Below are 22,676 nucleotides of genomic sequence, written 5' to 3' on the forward strand. Positions count from 1 at the left end.
TTGGCCTGACCCTGATAAGCAGATTCAACCAAGAGACAAATCTCTCCCTAATCGAACATGGTTGGAGAAAGAGAGATCTGTGAGCTGCCCATACACTGCAGGCTGATTCCCAATCAATTTCATGCTGAAATCGATCCTAAATCGGCCTTGTCATGCCGCATCGCCGACCCAACGATATCCCTCTAATGTTAAGTGTGACCAGTGCATGTTATACATTGCTTGTCCCCGCTACCTATGGGCACACTCTATTCTTCATACACACGCGCCACGTGGTTGCCTAGAAACATGGCCAGGTGTATGACGTCTGATGTCATATAAGCGCCCTTACTAGAAAACCACGTTGGGCACGCGTGTATGTAGAGCAGATTCCCCTGGAGCAGCGGAGGCCATGGACAGGTAATGTATAACATGCACGGGGTACCAGGGGGGGACACTTAAAGTGGAACTTAAACCTATGAAAAAAATGTTTTACTCACCTGGGGCTTCTACCAACCTCCTGCTGCTGTCCAGTGCCCTCGCAGTCACTCATGGATCCTCCGCCCCAGGTGAGTAAAACCTAATTTTTTTTCATAGGCTTAAGTGTCTCTTTAACAAATGGGGGATAGCGATGGGGGTTTTGTCGCATTCGTCGACCATCACGAAATTGCACGCGATTACCACCGCACACTCGATTAAGCAAGTCGGCTCAACATCTTACAACATGCATGATCGACTTATGCAACCAACTTCGTCCTGAAATTGGTCGCATTGTCGGTCGGGCATGCACTTGATGGTACCGATTTTCATCCGATTCAATTATAATCAATCAGATGGTCAATTGGCCGCTAAGTTGCCTGATATATGACTACCTTAAGGGCCCGTTTCCACTACATGCGGTGCCATTGCCACAAGTGAATAATGAGGTAACCCCATTGGACAATTTAGTTCATCGTTCACATCCACCTCGCCCCCAATCAAACCGTTAAATTGGGAAGGATAGATACGGCAGCTTTTCTGACTACTGTAAGTCAATGTGTTTATTCGCAGGACATTGTAAGACCTGTCTCACATGTACAGTATAAACACTTAGGGCTATGGCCCACCACAGTGATTTTAGCAGTATTTTGGGTTTGCTGACAATTGCTGGCAATTCCAAAAACGCAATGAAAGTCAATGGGGGCAAACCCGCAGGAGCGTTTGCAATACGGAAATCGCAGGTCCTCCAGCATTTTTGATCCAATACATAAAATAGTAATGCTGCAAAATTGCTTTTTAATCGCCGTACAAAATGATTTTACTACCTGAACCCAATTTTTTAATTTTTTAATCGCACTAAAATAAAATCACTTCTAAAAGCGCTATAAATCACGAGCAAAAACACAGAGCGTTTGCGATTAGTGATCTGTAGTGAGTGCCTGGCCAAACTCAGATAATAGTTTATAGAAAACAATGGGCAAATGGATAGAGTTGCTCATCATAAGACATTACACATACATGCCAACAGTAGAATTCTAGGGAATTTTGCTAGATTGTTGGATTCCATTTTGTATGGGGACCTTTGACCAATCTCTGATCTGTAGAATGCTCTTAGACGGTGCAGACTAATGTTTGCTGAAACTCTGCCAGATAAATCTCCAGCGAAATCCAAAGTTGATTGTAGAGATTACATCCACCACTACACGATGCTTCCCAGATCTCCGCTACAATGGTTCATCTCTGCAAATCTGTATTTAGGAGGAGAACAATTGTCTGGTGTGACAACCGCTTCAAGGGTTGTTAGCTGAAGCAAAACTAATGCCTGGTAAACAAGATGTAATTTGTCGCCAGATTGATGGCCAAAAGGATTATTTCAGACGAGCCCAATTTTTCTGATTGATTTTTCAATTACTTCTATACAAAAACGATCAGAAGTGAAATCAGCAGACCTGTCAGAAATAATCGATTCGACCTTCAATCTGCTGGAAAATTGCATTATGTGTACCATGAATAAAGCCACACACATGCCTGACTTAAGTTGGCCTATAACGACAACAAACCTGCGAGCGTTCCACTCGGCAGATCTAGCTGAATAGTTGAAGGTGCTTGCCTGCCTTAAAGAGAGCCTTCTAAAAATGCTCTTTTTATTGGACAGTTATCTTGAGCAATATCAGCATAGCTAAAACGCTGCATTCCCGCGGCATAACAATGTAATTAAACCCTCCAACTCTCCAGGGCTAAATGCTGGGATTTCTTCCTGGTAGAGGCAGAGCTTTGTGCTGTAGCTCTGCCTCTACTCGCGTCGATCTCCCCGCTGATTGGTGCCTCTCCCCGCCCCTCTGTCTTCTTTCACTGAGAGGGGCGGGGAGAGGCGGAGATCCACGCGGAGATTGACGCTTATGGAGGCAGAGCTACTGTGCTAAGCTCTGCCTCCCCGGGCAGCAAAATCCATGAGTTGGAAAGTCGTGGAATTTTGCTCTGGTATTTTAGGGGTTTAATTACATTGTTGTGCCCAGGGCTGTGGAGTTGGGGCAATTTTGGGTGCCTGGAGAAAAAATGCACCGACTCCTACTCCTAATGAATTTAAACTGTAATTAAAATAGAAAATATGATAAAATGTTCTATTTCTCAGATAATAGTCATCATAAATTATACATACAGTATTAGCTGTGCTTAGTCCACAAAAATGAAATGAACCAATCAAAATTAGTTAGTTGTGCTGCTTCAATAAAGCAGTCCTCGTATTTTTAAAGTCAGATATACACATCTGATTGTGACTGTACAGTATATATGATGTGTACACAGGAATCTCTTATATATACTAAATAACATCTATGCTGTAAGTATAAAGCCTGATGTGTAGCCGTGTCACTAATAGAGATGGTTAATGAGATGGAAATAATTCTGCGTTGATTCTGATTTATGCAAATGTACGCACTCTCTTTACTCATGAAATCAAATAATTTGATATGTTGATAAAATTTGGTTTGGTGACTACGAATTAAATGGTACCTGAGATGGATAAAAAGAAAAGTGTTATACATACCTGGGGCTTCTTCCAGCCCCCTTCAGGCTAATCAGTCCCTCGCTGTCCCCCTCCGCCACCTGGATCTTCTGCTATGAGTCCCGGTAATTCAGCCAGTCAGCGCAGTCCAGCCACGTGCCGCTCCTACAGCCAGTAACATTCTGTACCTGCGCAATAGTGCTGCGCAGGTGTAGTACGCTCCCCACGAGGAGTGTATGCATGCAAACTAAGCAAGACTGACTCAAGTACCTGGACTCATAGCAGAAGATCCAGGTGGCGGAGGAGGACAACGAGGGACTGATTAGCCTGAAGGGGGCTGGAGGAAGCCCCAAGTATGTATAAAACTTTAATTTCATCTGTCTCGGGTTCACTTTGTTACACAGTACAGTGTTCTCCCCAGGGCCAATTAAGTGGGCGGGCCGCCCGGCTGGTTTCAGACCCCGCCCAGCTGTCAATCACCCACCCAGCTGCAAAAAAACCCAGGCAGGAGCGCTCCATTGCCTGCTAGCAATCAGCGTCCAGCTCTCGCACAATAGGGAGAGCTGACGCTGTACACTGCAGGAGCTGAGGAGCGCTTCTCTGCCTGTCACCTCACGCTGTCTTGGTCTAGTGGAGCAGGGATTGGCTGGGCGGGTTGTAAGGGGCGGCACCATGCATCTAGCTGGAAACTCTGCTCCGTCTCTGCCTCCCGCCCTCCAATGAAACAGGCATTATTTTATGCTGGCAGCTCTCTGGCCAATGGAAAGAGAGGCAGCCAAGCAAGCACGCCCACACATCTTTCTCAGCAGCCTGCAGAAGTTATGCGAGGAGAGAGACCATGTGCGTTCGTTCTGCAAACAGGGACAGTCAGTCAGAAGCGACTTCTTCATTCACCATCCCCGCAGACAGCAGATAACAATGCCGTTCAGATAAGGAGCTGCTGGTCTAATCAGCTAGAAGAGGTGATATAACTTCAGAGCTCAGACGTTTGCTTTTCTTTTATGTTCAGTTCGGGGGAGGATCGAGCATTACAGGGCATGTAGAGTGACAGGGTGTTTCCAAGGCAGCCTCCTCTGCACTCAGCTCTTTTCTGCTCCGGAGTCCCAAACGTAAAGTTTAAAAAAAAAAAAGCAATCTTCTCTCCTGCTGTGTCTGTATCTACCCCCCAGCTTGCATCCTGTCAGTAATGCTCCACCTCCCCCTTCAACAATCACTCTGCATGAACAAAGTGGACCTGAACTCTTGCATAGAAGGAAAACAGTGAAATGTACCCTGCATGTATTTATAGAGCCTGGCCTGTCTAATTACCCCTCTTGTCTAATCACAATTTGTAGTTTTTTTTCCCTGTGTCACCTGACTGCTATAGCAGATAAACTATTTTGAAAGCACAGGAGGTTAACAATGTCTGCTTCCTTGAAAGGAGGAAGTAGAAACAGTGCAGATTTATTGTAGAATTTGTATCAGCTGTAACAATGAAATGTCTTCCATTAAAATGTATTATATTGTTGCTTATCTTTTAGAGAAGAGAGAAAGTTCTGAGTGCTGGTCTGCTTTAAAGGAACCTGAGCACCATAATCTGAAATACTTTCTCCCTAATGCTAGGTACACACGATTAAATTTTCTGACAGATTTACTGTCAGATGGACTATTTCCAACATGTCCAAGTAAACGGAAAATCGATTGAAAATCAGATTAAACATGTTGGAAATAGTCCATCCGACACTAGCAGGTACATCGGCTCATCTCCTCATCCTCCCCCTATGCTGTAAGCAGAGTTGCACTTGTCCTGCACTTCCCCGTCGCACGCCACCCGGCTACTTTTCCATGCCACCCGGCTGGAAAAAAATCCTGGGGAGAACACTGCAGTAGTACTATACTCTACATATGCACTCCCCACAGAGCTGCAGGGAATCCACTGAGAATGTTGTGCACATTGAACACAGAGATGTTGTCTATCACCCATAAACCTGGTTCAGATTGTGCATGAAGAATGTGTAATAGAGGAAGAATCGCCTCATTCCCCTGCAGAGTACCTGCACATCACTCTTACATGTACCCACAGTTACATTGCCTAGGGCCTGATAGATGTTCTTTGTTCCGGTCTGTACCTTTTACATGTACTCTTACCAAGGACTAGATTTAGTCCAGTGGTTACAAAACTTTTTTGGGTGAAGGCACCCTTGATGGCTTTGAAATTTTTTCAAGGCACCCCTCAGCAAAAACAACTACCGAAATGCTGTTATGACCCTTATCAGGCGATGACCCACTCCAAGTAGCTAGTGATGCTTATTAGGCACCCCGATTCCTCTCATGTTCAACTTCAACCATGGTTGCAGGGACTAAAGGTTAACTAACAGGTAATGCAGCCACATTGTATATCAATGTGTGGTTGCATTACCTGATGGTATTGCATAAAGGATCGGGATGCATGCCGAGGCACCCCTAAAAGTTGCCCAAGGCGCATCAGGGTGCTGCGGCACCCAGTTTGAGAACCCCTGTAATTTAGTCTATGGCTGTAGCGTTGGCAGTTAAGAGACGAATTTCATGTTACATACTTTCAATCAACATGATTGTAATATGCAAATTAGAGGAGTCTGAGTCGAGGAGTCGGTTGAATCCTAAACTGAGGAGTCGGAGCCGGTGGATTTTTGTACCGACTCCACAGCCCTGGTTGTGCCGTGGGACAGCAGCGTTTTAGCTATGTTGATATTGCTCAAGATAAATGTCAAATTTCAAAGAGCATTTTTAGAAGGCTTCAGACTCTCTTTAAAGGATGACTGTAGCTACCAGAAAAAAAAAGTTACCGTATATACTCACCTAAGAAAAGGGAAGGCTCTGGATCCCTCTTTAGGATTCAGAGCCTTCCCTCTTCTAAGATGAGTGTGTAACTTTTTTTGTTTCCTCTGTGGCTACAGGTATCCTTTAAAAGATACCCGAGGTGACATGTAACATGATGAGATAGACATGTGTATGTACAGTGCCTAGCAAACAAGTAACTATGCTGTGTTCCTTTTTTTCTTTCTTTGTCTGAAAGAGTTAAACATCAGGTATGCAAGTGGCAGTTCCTGTCTGAGTCAGGACTGGTTCAGACTACAGTGTGACTCTCACTGATAAGAAATTACAACTATAAAAGACTTTCCTAACAGAAAATGGCTTCTGAAAGCAGGAAAGAGATAAAAAGGTTCAATAGTTCATAGAATTTAGCTCTGGCATACTTCAATTAATGTGTCATTGAGCAAAAACAATAAAACAGTAAAAACTTAAAAAGTAGATTTTAAATATAAAATAAAACTGTGGATTATCTTAAAGGACTTAAGCGTGTCAAAATAGTGAAAAAAGTTAAATACCTTTTCAGATTCTTGATCTACGGAGGACGCCATCCACGCCCTCCCATTCATTCCGCCTTGCCTCCCGCTGTAATACCAGCCCCGGCCGGGTCCCGACCCCTCCGAACGGGTCGGGTTATCAATTCCCCCCCTCAATATGGCCGCCACATATTGCCGCCGCTATTCAGTGCGCATAGACGCGATTGCGGCTGCGCAGCACTAGGGCCTCCTCCGCGTCTCCATGACATGGAGACAGTCGGGATTGATGACGCGGTGGGAGGAGGCCCTAGAACTGCCAGCCGCAGTCTGTCAACCGGCGTGATGACATGACTGGCACACGCCAGCGGGACCAGGAGAGGGAAGAAGAGGATGTTGGAGCACCTTGCGGGCTACAGGAGGCTGGCGGAAGCCCCAGGTAAGTCCAAATTTCGTTTTCATTTACTGCTCAGGATCCCTTTAATATAAGAAATTGTGCATTAAAAAACAAAGCTATTTATAGGCAAATAAGCTGTGAAATGGGGCCTTATGGTATAGTAAATTCACAATAGGGGAATCCACCTCACATCCTTACACACACTGCTGAGCAGCTTGCTATCACAAGGTAATGTGAGTCACCAGAGATCCTGTGCTATCATACTGGGAGTAGGCCTATTCATTGCTCATGTTGGCTTACATGTGAAGAGACACTTTGTGATTACTTAAACCTTTGAAGTGACCGATTTGTGTAGCCCCTGTGTCCCAGGAAGTTTCTATCAAATTTGGCAGTGAGGTCAATGCATTTGTGACAACCAAGAGGGCGTTATTTGCAAACAGGCTAGTTAAAAATGTTGTCCCAAGACTTAAAAGCGGACCTGAACTCAGGACTTCCCCTCTGCTGTAAAAGAGAAGCAACAACATAATGCCATTTAAAGAAAAACATTTATTTGTTACAGCTGATACAAACCCAGCAATAAACTGCAGTGTGTCTACTTCCTGCTTTCATGGAAGCAGACATATTGTTAACATCCCGTGTTTACCGATAAGCTGCTCTGCCGAGATGGCCAGCTGACACAGCTGAGAGATCAAATTACACTTGTGATTAGACACAGATGAGGAGGAATTAGACAGGGTAAACTCTCTAAATACATACAGGGTGCATTTCTCACTGTTTTCCTTCTGTCCTGTGCAAGAGTTCAGGTCCACTTTAGAGGATACCAAAGCTGAAACATATTGTTCCGGGTCGGCCAGATTGGGCAGTAGTGTGCAGACCCTGGCCCGGCTGTGCATGCCTTGAATGTACCCACGACTGGAAGTGCTCTGCACATGACCTCGTGCACATGCACAGAACACTCCCAGCCATGTGATCAAGGACGCGCAAAGCCAAGCCAGCGCCTACACACTACTGCCCGACCTGGAAGTAGCTGCAGGGGGCATTTTGGAGAGAACGGAGGGGGACGCCACCATGGGCATGAGAACTGCTTCCTATGTGTAGCCATCCTGCCAGCATGGCTATTCAGTACCTGTGCAAGTGTATTTATTGTGTAATGATATTGCTGGGATTTGTAGTTCTATAAAATGCAGCTCTGAGACAGTTGATAGTTTGCTCCAGGGCTGTGGAGTCGGTACAAAAATCATCCGACTCCTCAGTTTATGAAACCTGCGACTCCAGCTACCCAAAATTGCTCCGACTCCTTAGTCTAATTTTTACAAAGGCTATGGATTTGGTTCAAAAATCATCCGACGACTCAGTTTATTGAAACCATCTACTCCAACTCCAGGCAGGGCTGTGGAGTCGATACAAAAATCCACCGACTCCGATTCCTCAGTTTAGGATTCCACCGACTCCTCGACTCCGACTCGTCTAATTTGCATATTAAAATCTTGTTGATTGAAAGTATGTAAGATGAAATTCATCTCTTAACTTCCAATGCTTAGGAATTTTAAAAGACAACTGAAGTGAGAAGGATATGTAGACTGCCATATTTATTCCCTTTAGTCATAGACTAAAACTAGTCCTTGGTAAGCGTTCTTGTAGAAGGTCCAGACCGGAACAAAGAACATCTATCGGGCCCTGGGCAATGTAACTGTGGGTGCATGTAAGAGTGATGTGCAGGTACTCTGCAGGGGAATGAGGCTATTCTTCCTCTATTACACATTCTTCATGTACCAGGTTTATGGGTGATAAACACCTCTGTGTTCTATGTGCACAACATTCTCAGTGGATTCCCTGCAGCTCTGTGGGGAGTGCATATGTTAGAGTATAGTACTACTGTGTAACAAAGTAAACCTGATACAGATGAAATTAAAGTATTATACATACCTGGGGCTTCCTCCAGCCCCCTTCAGGCTAATCGGTCCCTTGCTGTCCTCCTCCGCCACCTGGATCTTCTGCTAGGAGTCCAGGTACTTGAGCCAGTCTGGCGTAGTGCGCATGCACACACTCCGCCGCTGGGAGCGTACTACATCTGCGCAGCTCTATTGTGCAGGTACAGAATGCTCCTGGCCGTGGGAGCGGCACCCAGACGGACTGCGCTGACTGGCTGAATTACCGGGACTCGTAGCACAAGATCCACGTTGTAGGGGAGGAAGCCCCAGGTATGTATAAAACTTTTCTTTTCATCCGTCTCAGGTACCCTTTAATTCGTAGTCACCAAACCAAATTTTAACAACCTATCAAATGATTTGATTTCATGAGCAAAGAGAGTGCATACATTTGCATAACCCAGCATCTGCGCAGAATTATTTCCATCTCATTGACCATCTATATTAGTGACACAGCTACAATCAGGCTTTATTCAGCATAGATGTTATTTAGTACTTAGGTTCTCAACGTGTGGTACGCGTACCCCAGGGGGTACTTCTGATGGTTCCAGGGGGTACTCGGGCTTGATACTTAACCAAGAATAACAAATTTAGAGTTTTAGAAAATTATAAATCTTATGTAAACAACCCCAAATTAGTGTTTTAGCTAATTAAAAACAATCGTAAATTCTTGGAAATTGTTTAGAACCAATTATCATGTACTACGATTAAATATATATTTGTAAAGGGGGTACTTGTGATAATGTTTACTATGCTAGGGGGTACTTGGTGAGTACAGTTTTAAAAGGGGTACATGCCAATAAAATGTTGAGAAACACTGATTTTAGTATATATAAGAGATTCCTGTGTGTACACATTATATACAATCACAATCAGATAAGTATATCTGACTTTAAAAATACGGGGACTGCTTTATTGAAGCAGCAAAAGTAACTAATTTTGATGGGTTTATTTCATTTTTGTGGACTAAGCACAGCTATTACTGTATGTATAAATTATTTATGATGACTATTATCTGAGAAATAGAACATTTTATCATATTTTAATTACAGTTTAAATTCATTAGGAGTCGGTGTCAGTGCATTTTTTCTCCAGGCACCCAAAATTGCCCCAACTCCGACTCCACAGTCCTGGGCACAACAATGTAATTAAACCCCCCATATACCAGCGGTAGGGGGAATTAGCTTAAACGTTTATCTGAGTTTGATTATAGCAGACTGTATATACGCTTGTCATTTAAAGTGCACTTAATAATCTGTGCTTCTTTGGGCCAAACCCTTTCCAGAGACTTTGGAGGTATCATTCTCTATTGCATTCCTTTGCAAGCAACTGTTAGTATTATATTATTGCTATAGCTGTGAGTTCAGATACTATGACCTATCTGTTAGAACATATTGCTGTAAGGTAAATTGTTAACTTTATCTTTTATTACTAAGTCTCTGGATCCAATAAAATTGCTTAGCATTATGCTGCTGATTTATGTGTATCACCGGAGGTTGTGGGTGTCACCAGAGTTGGAAAAGAGCAGGACCCATCTAACATAGCTACACCTATGGCTGGGCTACATATGCATGCCTGCTCCCCCCCCCCCCCCCCCTCCCGCTCATACAATCTGTTCCAGCTCTGTTATCCTTTATGGCCCTGGATGCTCTAATGTTCCTCTCACCATATCAAACAACGTGAATTGATGTCCACTATACTGAACACAGGCTTTGAGGCCTTCTGCTGTTAATACACGGTTCATTTCTGCCGTTCGATTTTGTGCTCGATCGTTTTTTGCCGCTCGATTCTGCCGTCGATTCTCTTATCTTCCATTCGTTTTTCTTATCTTTTTCTATTCACCTCTATGAGAAATCGAGCGGCGAAACGATCGGACATGTCGGAAATTATCTATCGAGCCATCTAAATGGCTCAAAAATGAACCATGTATTCCCAGCATTAGTATAAGGAAGTCTTTCTCAACCAGGGTTCCCTGGAACCCCAGGGTTCCATGAGGACTCTGCAGGGGTTCCCTGGCATTTTCCCCCATCGTGAGGTAAGTATAATAGAGCACATCCAAAATAGGGGGTACTGTAAAAAGAAGCCCTAAATTGGGGGTCAGAATAATAATGAACACAGTGTAATGAGGGGCAGTGTAATAGGAGTTAGTGAAATTAACAGCTTCACCTACTTTTAAAGGGAAGGTTCAGGGACAGTTGGTAAAAAATAAAAATCCGAATCCACTTACCTGGGGCTTCCTCCAGCCCGTGGCAGGCAGGAGGTGCCCTCGGCGCCGCTCCGCAGGCTCCCGGTGGTCTCCGGTGGCCGACCCGACCTGGCCAGGCCGGCGGCCAGGTCGGGCCTCTTCTGCGCTCCATTGTGCGTTCCACGCCGGCGCGCTGACGTCATCGGACGTCCTCCGGGCTGTACTGCGCAGGCTCAGTACTACTGAGCCTGCGCAGTACAGCCCGGAGGACGTCCGATGACGTCAGCGCGCCGGCGTGGAACGCACAATGGAGCGCAGAAGAGGCCCGACCTGGCCGCCGGCCTGGCCAGGTCGGGTCGGCCACCGGAGACCACCGGGAGCCTGCGGAGCGGCGCCGAGGGCACCTCCTGCCTGCCACGGGCTGGAGGAAGCCCCAGGTAAGTGGATTCGGATTTTAATTTTTTCCAACTGTCCCTGAACCTTCCCTTTAAAGACCATGCCTCCGGAAAAATAAATACAGGGGTTCCTCAAGATCAAAAAATTGTTTGCAGGGGTTCCTTGAGATTCAGAAGTTATTTGCAGGGTTCCTCCAGGGTAAAAAGGTTGAGAAAGGCTGGTATAAGGGCTTATTTCCACTGGTACACTGTGCATTTCTCATCACAATTTGCATATGTGAAATGAATGCGATTTGGAAAAGGCAAGCGTTTTTTATGTATATTTTTAATTTTCACATCTGATTTTTAATCTCCATAGAAACATGACATCGCTGTGACCTACACAGATGTTCTGATGCTAACCTCAGTGCTTACTGAGGCTAGCATGACAGTGACGTCTCACAGATAACAGGCAGAGAAACCAGGGGCTATTGTTGACTACAACAAGCATTGGGGAGGTTCAGCTCAAATGCTTGCCCCATACCTGGGTCTTAGGAAAACAACCTGGTACAAAAATGTACCTTTTACAGATGGACTGATACTATTCCTACATAATAATCTCAAAGGCAAGCACCAGAAAGTTGTACCTGATGTGTCAGGGAAAAGTTATAACATCCCTGATATTTGTATCTGGCAGTACGGAAAGCACTTGCCAACCTAATTGTAAAGATATTATGAGACTGAGTGACGTACACATCCTTGCTTTACTTCCTCTTACTCCAAATAAAGATTATCCTCAGAGGAAATGCTAAGCCTGTGCCATATAAAGTATTGGAAAAGAAAGCATTTACTGCCCATCATGTCCTTTCAATCCAGGTGTCTGCCTTACCAAATGTTATGCTGGGAATACACGGTATGTTTTTGAGCCATTTAAGATGGCTCGATTGATCATTTCCGATAATGTCCGATCTCCCGCCCGATCGATTCCGCGCTCGATAATGCATAGGAAACCATGGGAAAAGATAAGAAAAACGAATGGAAGATAAGAAAATCGCCAGCATAATCTAGCATAATCTAGCGCGGAAAACGAATGGGCGTCAAATCGAACGGCAGAAATGTAGCTTGCATTCCCAGCATTAGGAGCTACAGAGTACCCAGCAACCTTGTGGTGAACCAGAGCTCCTAGGCGTGCGTAAGGGGCTAAAAGAGACCGAAAAGCCCTCTTACCAAAATGCTATGCAAAATAAAATTTGCCCTCTTAAAACAGAAGGTATGTGCGATTATTCAGATTGGCGTGGGCATATGATGTCTCCCACATTGCATCACTGCTGAATATGCAAATCCTCTTTTGTTGTTCCTGTAAGCTAAACACACCTCCAGAACCGCTGGAATGCAATGATGTGTCAGCTTGTTAACCTCCCTGGCGGTTAATTTATTTTGCCAAATGGGCAAAAATCCTTTTTTTTTGTTTTTTTTGTTTTGTTTTTGTTTCATGTAAAGCTACCAGAGTGGTAGCTACATGAAACACCACTAGAGGGCGCATGTGGCCCTCTAGTGCGATCATCGCCGGCATCAATAACAAACAGGGGAGCGCGTATATAACGCGTTCCCCTGTTTGGCTTCTCCTGTCGCCATGACGTCAGCCGACGTCCTGACGTCAGGCGCACTCGATCCAGCCCATAGCGCTGCCCGGAACTCATAGGTTCATTGACTCTAGCGGTGGGGGGGCCCACTTCCGCCGCTGCGTGCGGGCGATCGCCCCAGAACGGCGGCGATCGAGCTGTGCGCGCGGCTAGCAAAGTGCTGGCTGCGCGCACAGCACTTTGAATGGGGCGAATCGCCCCAACAGAGCCTGAGAAATCCTCCTGCGCGGCATAGCCCGAGCTCAGCTCGGGCTTACCGCCAGGGAGGTTAATTGTACAGAGCCATAATAATCCAACATGTGTACAGGCAGAGTGGTACAGCTCGGCGGACAATTCACTCAGCTATCATTCCCCTATTGTGTTTGAAGCCGAGAGAAATAAGAAAAGGGGATACATGACAGTGACTGCAAGCCAGATAACGAGAGATTAAGGTGTCGGAGAGGTAGGGGGCCCTGAGGCACTTCTTAGTCTAATAGCAATCAGTGTGTGATGGCTGGGGTGGCAGGGATGGAGGGGCGCACTTTGGTGTCTCAGCCTTGGGTGCTGGAGGACCTTGTCCCGGCTCTGCTGTTGGAATTTTGTATTATGCTCAGACTGCAGTATTTGGTTTTTGATTAGACCTACTTTGCTTTGCTATAAATATCAGTTATTACTGATAAAACTGTGTAGCTTTTATAAAGCTGTTGCTTATGGACTACCTGTACTGCATATGCTTAGTATCTGCAGCATTGTTTAGACTTTCATATTCCTTTTTGCAAACAGCCACTGTTGGAATCCGGCACAAAGGACTGCTTGACACTTGTCAACTGCCCTTATAATGGTAACAATTGCCTGGTAGCCTCAGTGTCAGTGACATTTCATCAGAGCAGGAAATACTAGTTTTGCCAGAGACTTCCTGGTTTGTACTCCGCAGTGTGACTAGCCGCTGCAGCAAGTGTCAGAGGTGATCAGTCGCTGCATGGGGGATCTCCTAGGCTGCTCAGGTAACTGTCTGTCCTTTTCCTTCACACGTTTGTTCCTGGCTCACTGCATAGCTCAGGTGTGATAGATACTTTAGGGCTAACTTTGTTGCCAATTGTAGACCTCAAATACTGCTAACATGCCATAGCAAATACATGCTGCCTGTTTTTCTTTTAGGACGGTTGACAGTGGGTGTTGTGTTTCCTGTAGCAGCAGGTATGCAATGGAACAGGAAGGTGGTGCTGTGTGTTGTCCATGCGTTGTGTCACATACAGGGACGGATACTCTCAATGGAAAGTATGGCCACAAACAATGCAACAAAATTATCCGATTTTATGGCAATTTGATAAAAACATTTCCCTAAAAAACTTTTTTTTTATTCGAGCAAGAAATCCAATCCGATTTCCTCTTTTTATTCGATAAAAGTTGATCGGGAATGGTGGATTTTTCTGATAGAATGGTGTGTGGTAGATTGTCAATTTATGAATATGTACCCAAGCAATTTTCTCAGTTTTCAATCATTGTTTTTTTATAATTGAGGAAGAATTGAATGCATGTGTGTGGTACATTGGTCAGATTTTTGAAATGTTACAATCAGTCAGAAAAATTAATTGCAATTCTTGAATTTGAAAAATATTTAAAAAATTGTATGGTGTGTGGCCACCTTTACAGTTAATGTGTAGGGTTTGCAGTAATGCACCGCATGCTCTGCTTTGGGATGTCGCACACTATTATAACACACCAGCCGTACTATGGACATCACACAGGTGGTGCACTGCAGTACGGCAAGCCACGTTACAATGCGGTTATTACACCGCACCGCTGTGAACGATCAGCCTTATGCTACTTTAAAGGACTCACGAGGTGAATCCCTATTTTTACTTGCCTGGGGCTTCTTCCAGCCCCTACAAGTCACGCGCGCCCCTCGCCGCAGCTCCGGTCTTCTCCTGTCTCCCGCTGGCAGCCTCTGGAGATCGCCAACCCCCAGATGGATTGTGCTCTTCTGCGTGGGCGTGTGCCTGCGCCATCTACATGCGCAGTACACTCCTGGTGACTGGTGCATGCGTAGAAGACTCTGTCCCATTGGGGGTCAGCGATCCTCAGAGGCTGCCAGCGGGAGACAGGAGAAGACCGGACCTGCAGCGAGGGACAGACGTGACTTGTAGCCCCAGGTAAGTGAAATGTGTTCGCTTTTTTTTTTTTTTTCTTTCTATGTCTTATTAATTTTCAAACATTTAAACCATGAACAGTATAATATACAAAAAGTATTTATAACACCGGGCTTTTTATCCCATTCCCCCCCCCCCCCTTACTTCCCTCCCTCGCCGTTTCCCCCCTTTCCACCCCTCCAATCTCTCTTCAATCCTACTGGGTCATAAAAGCCCTAAAGAGTGTTTAGTTTACCCATTTGGCCGTTTTCTATCTTTGACCACAGTTCAAGAAATAGAAAAATAGCTACTAGGTCCTAGAAAAATGTGAAGAATGGAGAAGTCAAGAAGTTTCCAGTTCGAGTGGGCCTGGGGTGCTTTAGAGTTTTTCTGTTGCATACCAAGATGAGTATTTGAAGGGTTGAACCAGGACCTGCAACTCCTGCCTGGTCATTATTATTTGTTTGTATCAGATAAGTCTTCCATCGTTTAAAGAATTTTTTTGCTGATTTTTCTTGGTGAGTATGAGCCTCCAGTTTATCAAATAACATAATGTATTTCAGTTCTTCCTTCAAGTCTCATACAGTGGGTACTGTGGGATAGACCCATTTATTGTATATTGCCTTGCGTGCTGCTAGTAGACAGATGTGTACCAGGTCCGGTATGTGTTTCGGCGGATTTGACTCTTAAAGACAATGGAATAAAAGGAGCATCGGATCTTTGTCTATTACGTTCTTGCTGAGCTTATTAATAAATTTGATCGCCGAGTCCCAATAAATTTGGATAAGAGGACAAAACCAAAGACAATGAATCATATTAGCTCTTGGATATTTACATTTTGGGCAGTGATCAACATATCCTGGTCTTGGTTCTTTATATGATAAAGGCGTATTTGGCTTGATATATCATCATTAGATGAGATTCTCGCCATTTTTCGCTTACTATTACCTTTCTAACAGTATTGTTACCCTCAACGATCTTCCTCTCTATTTCTGGGACTGAGAAGTGTTTATTCCAACTTGACATACTGCTTTTACATTTAGCTTGTAGGCCCACTCCTCCCAGTGCCTTTTTTATATCTGATAATGATATTTTCCCTCGGTTTCAATAAGACATCATATGGTAGAATGCATGCTATAGAGGTGATATTCTGTAGATGGGCTTTGGTAAAGGATTGGATTTGAGCTAGTGTCAAAAAATCCGATCTTGGAACGCCATACTGCTGACGAATCTCTCTAAAGGAGAGCCATCTATTTTCTTTTAGATTTAATAGGTTACCTAGTTTAGTAATCCCCTTTTCTGCCCATTTTCCAAAATTATCATGTAAGATTCCTGGGATAAAACTGGGGTTCCCTTCTAATGGCATGTATTTTGAAATTTTCCAGGGTAATCGGAATATCTTCCTTGTTTCCCTCCATGCTATCATGGTGTCTCTATAGATGATATTGTGCTTTAGACGTAAAGGTACGTTTAACCAACTGGCATGCAGTAGTCCTATTAGGTTCCATGGTTCTGCTATATGGCGTTCCAAGAGGGTATTAGAAAAACCTGAAGTTCCTATTAACCAATCTCTTACTTGCCTAAATAGGCATGATATATTATATCTTCGGATATTATTGATGCATGTTTGTGGCAGTAATATGACAAAATGTGGAAAACTTCAAGGGGGCCGAATACTTTTTCAAGCCACTGTATATTTATCTTAAAACCTGAATAAATCCCTATGTCCCTAATGATCTGTAGAGCGTTTGGTAGTTGCGAACGCGGGTCTGATAAAAATAGTAACAGATCATCTGCGAAATTTGTTTGTACTACTTTCAACTGACCCAATTTAATTCCCTCTAGTTCCCTATGTAGTTTCCTAGCTAGCGGTTCTAGCGCTATGTTAAAAAGGAGGGGAGATAGGGGGCAGCCCTGTCTAGTACCCCTAGAAAGACTAAAAGGCTTTGACAGGAATCCAGGAGTATAAATTCTGGCTTTCGGATTATTGTATATAAGGCGAAACATATTCAGGAAAGAACCTATGCCCATTTTCATAATGACTTTCTCCGTTCAGTTCTAGTTTACAGCGTCAAACATCACAATAGCGCTATTTTTATATGTGGTGGGGGTAGGCCTTAACCTGTTCGAGTACTGTCAGTACTTTTCTAACATTGGACACTGCTGCCCTGCCTTTTATGAAACCCACTTGCTCTTCATGTATTAATTTGGGAAGAAATAGGGCAAGCCTATCAGCCATGATTTTGGTGAGCAGTTTGGGGTCTTGATTTATAAGTGAAACTGCTCGGTATGATCCTGGGTTCTGAGGATCCTTCCCTGGTTTCAACAATAGCTTGATGTAAGCTTCCGGCCCTGAATCTAACATTTTTTCCCCTTTCAAGATTTTATTGTATATTTGCCGTAAAGTCGGGGCAATTTCTTCTTTTAGAATTTTGTAAAATTCCCCTGGTAACCCATCAGGGCCTGGGGCCTTGTGATTAGCTACATTTTTGATCCTCTCTTTAATTTCAGATTCCGTTATTTCCTCATTAAGCATTGTTAGATCATCTTCAGATACTTTAGGAAGTATTAGGTCTTTTAAGACCTCCTCCATCCCTTGTGTATTTAGAATTTCAGGCTGTTTGTATAGGGATTGGTAAAATTGAGCAAACACATTGTTCACCTCTCTGTGTTGGTGAATCGATGAACCTTCTGGGTTTTTTATTGCATGAATAACCGAGGGAGAGAAGCGGCCTCTGGCCATGAGTGCTAGGAGATGGCCCGCTTTACTTCCAAATTTATAGTATTGTAACTCTCTGAAAGAGTTATGTATTATTTCTCTTTCTTTGAACCATTGATCAGCATTGGTTTTAGCCTTCAGCCATTTGTCTCTTTCAGAAGTGGAAGGATTAAGATTATATTGCCTATAGGCAACTCTAACTGCCTGTACTGCTGTACTGCCTCTTCGTATAATTTGGCTATTTGTTTTTTGTTTTTTTTGCTGTATATGCAATAATGCGTCCCCGCAATACTGCTTTAGCAGTATCCCAGAGGAGATGAGGGTTTGTCTGATGTTCCCTATTGTCCTCTTTTTTATATTCTAGCCACCAATTCTTGAGTAAAAGGTAAAACTCTTCGTCTTTATATAAATGCTCAGGAAACCTACAAAGTACATCTGTGCCTCTCTGCATTTTTTCACTAATATCTATTGTCACTGGACTGTGGTCAGATATAACCATGTCTGATATTTCGGCCTTTTGCAACCTACTAACGAGGTGCTCGCTTAGGAAAATATAATCAATTTGGGAAAATGTCCCGTGTACTCTCGAGCAAAAAAGTGTATTCTCTATCGTATGGATGTATGTACCTCCAAGCATCTATAAGATGAAGATCCTCACTCAATTTACTTAAAGCAGTATCTCCGCTTGCTTTAATTCCTGAACTCGCTCTATTTTTTCCTGACCTATCCTCGTGAATATTTATGACTTCATTCCAGTCACCCCCTATTACCAGTTTGGCTTGTGGTTGTTGTGTGAGTTGCCACTGTATATTCTGAATAAAGCTGGTTTGTTCGGAGTTCGGCCCATATATATTATGAATATCTATAGTTTGACCAGGTAATTGAAGTCTAACCCCCAGCCATCTACCTGCAGCTTCGCAATGAATAACTTCTGTTTTTGCTTGTAAGGATCTACTAATTAGTGTAATTACCCCTGCTTTTTTTGCCTAGAGCTGGTAAGCCATGACATGTGGCTACCCAGGATTTTTCCATAAATTTGAGTTCATTAGCCCACAGATGTTTCTCTTGTAACATGGCTAGGCTACATCAGCTTTTAGCTTTTTCAGATGTCTTAGTACTTGTGATCTCTTTATAGGGGATCGTAGTCCCTTAACATTCCATGTTATGACTTTAATACCCATTTATGCTCTAAATGATGGGATTTAATTGTGTCAGCTGGCAGGCAGGTAGCATATACAATTTTCTGCATATACAATTACAAAATTTGCATGAACTATATGATCTGACCCAGAATTTTCTAGAGGCCTTTGGGCAACCTGTAATTGAATGACCCCGAAGAGAGATTGATACCCCCCCCCCCCCCCCCCCCCAAACCCAAAAACCCCAGAAGCAAAGATGCGTCTTTGGTGTCATCTGTAGAGCGGCTGATTGCCTCTTCTGTTCTAATAATGCTTCCTTGTGGTTTTATCATCACACCGATTTGGCCTTCACTTCTTCCCTGTATGATCATTGGATCACGAACCAAAATCTTCCATTCTCTCCTTTGCCCATGCCTTCAATTTGAACGTATAAAGTAAACAGGTAAAAAATATAACTACACCACCTTACTTGTAGGTGTTCAAAGACATGTTGCACCAATCTTTAAATTAAAAAGTGTTAGAGTCGAACATCTCTTCAGGTTTCCTCCTCCTGACTATTTTCTATTGCTGGTGAGCCTCTTGGGGATGGCTGTCTAGCTGCCGGTTGTGACAGGAATTTTTCTGCATCCTCTACTTTTTTTGCAGACATATGTCTCGCCGTCTGAACCTGTGACTCTCAATGTGGCAGGGTACTGTAAGGCAAATCGTAGCCCCCTTTTGACCAGTTCAGTGCACACTGTACTGAAAGCCTGTCTGCGTTTTGATACATCTAAGGAATAAGGAATTAAAGATGAGGATGCGGCGATTATCATACATCAGGTCATCTTTACGTGTCTTGAATGCTGTCAGCAAACACTGCTTGTCTTTACAGTCTAGATATCTGACCATTACTATTTGTGGCGGCTTTTTTTAATCGGATTTCCGTGCTTGTCCCACCCTGTGGGCCCTTTCCGCCTTGCATGGGAGCTCTGGGAGGGTTAATTCACAAAAGTCATTAATATCCTTTAATTGCTTCTCAGAGAGGCCCACTACTCTGAGGTTATTCCTCCTTGAGCGATTCTCCAGGTCTTCAATCTTATCATTAAAGAATTGTTGTGTTCTCTGTGATATTTCCAGCTGTCTATTTGTGCTGTCTAAATCCGCTTCTAACTGCCTGATACGCTTCTCTGCCTCTCCTATTCATCCGGCATGTTCCTTTAACTGCCTTGTGATCGGGCCTAGCGACTTCTTCACCGCCTCTTCCACGATATGTTGGAGGTCTGAACTGATTCGTTTCGCCACTTCTGCCGCTATGTCCCTTGAATCCCTCTTAGATTGTGGTCTTCTGCTTTCCACGTCCTCGATATCTATGTCCCAGTCACCTGATTGTGAGCTTCTCTCCCCGCTTCTTCCTTGCTGGGAGTGCTTAGACGCCATCTTGGATGCGCGCCCTTCCGAGGGCTGCGGCCTGCTTTTGTTCGTGGAGCGGGTAATGTACTTCTCCATCGGCCGGTTCTCGTCCCCAGGGTATCCTCCTCCTGCTGAGAATGTTCAGCCGGTTTTTGAGTCGGTTTGGCGGGTTGCGTATCAAGATTTAAGGCGAGCAGTAGCGGAGCTCAGCTACCTCAGTCCTCTCATACAGGCGCCGGAACCAGAAGTCCGTTTGTTTGTTTTTTACTCACTTCATGTGTCCTTAAACTGTCATAGTTGAATAAGCATCCAATTAGGATGTGAAACGTGGGTAGGCAGAGCTAAATCTGTCCATCTGCATTAAGTCCCTAACTGTGCACTGCCCTGGGTTTCAGGGTCTCCCAGCTCCCAGGTTCTGGACTTGCTTCACAGGAACATCCTGCTATGCTTGCCGCTTGTATAGCAGCTTGTGACATCTGCAAAAAGACAAAAGCAGCAGCGGGGCAGGAATGGAAAAGCAGCCAGGTGATGAGACCAGCTCAGCGGCTCCAATCGGTCAAATACGAAGTAAGTACGTTCACCAGTGCTACAGTGTTGCCCTTCTCTCTTGACCCACTGGTGTGATCAGTCAGAGCTGAGTGAATATGTGGTATACAGCGTCTGTGGGTATAGGATGGATTTGCAATGGAAGGCATGCACCAAGTGTGGCCAACTTATATATGGCAGGATGGGAAAGGATGTTTTTAACACAGTTTTCGGAAGGTCCGCTACTATATTGGAAAAGGTACATAGATGACTGCCTCTCTATCTGGAAAGGAAATGAGTTGCTTAAAGAGGAACTTCGGCCTAAACATACTGTCATTACGTTACATTAGTTATGTTAATTGAAATAGGTAATATAATCTCTTACCCATCTCTTACCCACCCTGTTTTAAAAGAACATGCAAATGTTTGTGATTTCATGGGGGCAGCCATCTTTTAGTTGAAAGGAGGTGACAGGGAGCATGAGACACAGTTCCAACTGTCCTGTGTCCTGATCACCCCTCCCAGCTGTGCGGGCTAAGCAACGAGAACATCATCAGAAATCCCATCATGCTTTGTACAGCATCAGGGGAAAAATGCCCGGGCAGATTTCTTTTGAAGCTTAGCTTCTGTGCAGCTAAAAATGAGGCTTGGGTAAGAAAAACAAAGTTCTGATGCTGTGAAACTGTTAAAGAAACACCAGGCCTGTTCTGTGCTGCCGAGTAGATTTTTAGTCTGGAGGTTCACTTTAAGCTTTTTATAACTTAATGTGAATGACCGGTATTTTACAATTTGATGTGCGATATAGTCTTAAAGATGTTCATTTTTTTTGGATCTATTAATCTTTGTGGAGAATTATAATATTTTTTCAAAGAAACAGATCGCAGCTCTTAGGGTGTGTACACACATCCAATTTTTATTGGCCAATTTTACCACTCCCAAGTAGTATGAGGGCCAACAGATTTTAAATACTCTGAAGAGATTGTGTAGGTAAGCTTTCATATTACAAGGAAATGGTAAAATTGGCCTATCAAAATTGGATGTGTGTTCACACCCTTATTTGGCTTGTGACTTCTAAAGACAGCCATACATGGTCTACATAAAGAGGAAAGAAGACTAGCAGCCGAGAGTCCTGTGGTGAGATCCTTCCAATCAGAGCAGGATCATCCACCAGGCAACCTAGGCAGGTGCTGGGGCCTAGTGTGTGTCATGGGGCCCACCTGCCACCTTTTTTGATCTCTCTCCACTTTAGCTTACCAAAACGACCAAAAAGGTGGCCCCAGATCTACTACCTTGCCTAGGACCCCATTACATCTTAATCCATCTCTGCTTTCAACTATTTTAGCTGCATGGACAATGTATTGAATTACATAAGCATACGTCGTTATTGCTTACGCCAAGCATTTATCTACTCTAAAGGGGGCCCCCGTTTATAGAGACACTGGCCTATATGTGTGGTGAATGAGTGGACGTGTGCTGAACCAATTGGTTTTGCATTTGTTCTCTGGTTTGAGAGACATGTTTATTCAGCGGTTTATGACCAAACGTTTTTTACACTTATAGATTGACAGCGGTCTATATAGCAGTATATTCCGCGTCTTCATAAGTTTTAAATAGATTGAACAAACAGTTGCTGAACTCTATTCATATTTGCATGTTTGGGTAAGCCGTGTCAACCGTTTTTCTATTTAGAGTGAAACTGTCGGGCATGAAAAAAAAAAAAAAAGGAATTCTTTATTTTTATCTGGTAAACCAGTAATAAGGATGCTAACCAGGAAATCCAAAAGTTAAAATCACTCTTACGTTTGTTGTTGATAAATGATCATTCCCAAGTTTAGCTGACACTTATTTGGTACACAAAAAAAGGAAGTTGCAGGGCATGCTGGGTTGTCATTTTTTGCTCCTCTACTTCCTTTCAGACTTACGGTAAGTAATGCAGCCTGATTGGCAGAAGCCTCTTTCCCTCCTGTTTTCTCATCCCACACCTCTGTTCCTCTCTGATTGGCCAATA

At 43.9% G+C, this 22,676-nt stretch overlaps 1 protein-coding gene across 6 annotated transcripts in view; it reads left to right on the forward strand.

Moving 5' to 3' along the window:
* The window catches only part of LOC137524445 (hexosaminidase D-like), a 143,163-nt gene that overhangs the window by 30,670 nt on the left and 89,817 nt on the right, over nt 1–22,676 (forward strand). Inside the window, exon 1 of one of the 6 annotated variants that reach the window (XM_068244312.1) lies at nt 3,386–3,921. The exons of 3 other annotated variants lie outside the window; for them this stretch is intronic. Coding sequence is in view for 1 of the 3 variants with exons in the window: in XM_068244310.1 (XP_068100411.1) it covers nt 13,747–13,771 (25 nt within the window). In the remaining 2 variants the exon portion in view is untranslated. Of the gene's footprint in view, nt 1–3,385; nt 3,922–13,702; nt 13,772–13,941; nt 13,965–22,676 lie in introns of those variants that run through there. 2 more of the 6 variants (XM_068244310.1, XM_068244313.1) reach the window with 2 other exon arrangements.

This window comes from Hyperolius riggenbachi, chromosome 7 (genome assembly GCF_040937935.1).
Source record: "Hyperolius riggenbachi isolate aHypRig1 chromosome 7, aHypRig1.pri, whole genome shotgun sequence".
Lineage (NCBI taxonomy): Eukaryota > Metazoa > Chordata > Amphibia > Anura > Hyperoliidae > Hyperolius > Hyperolius riggenbachi.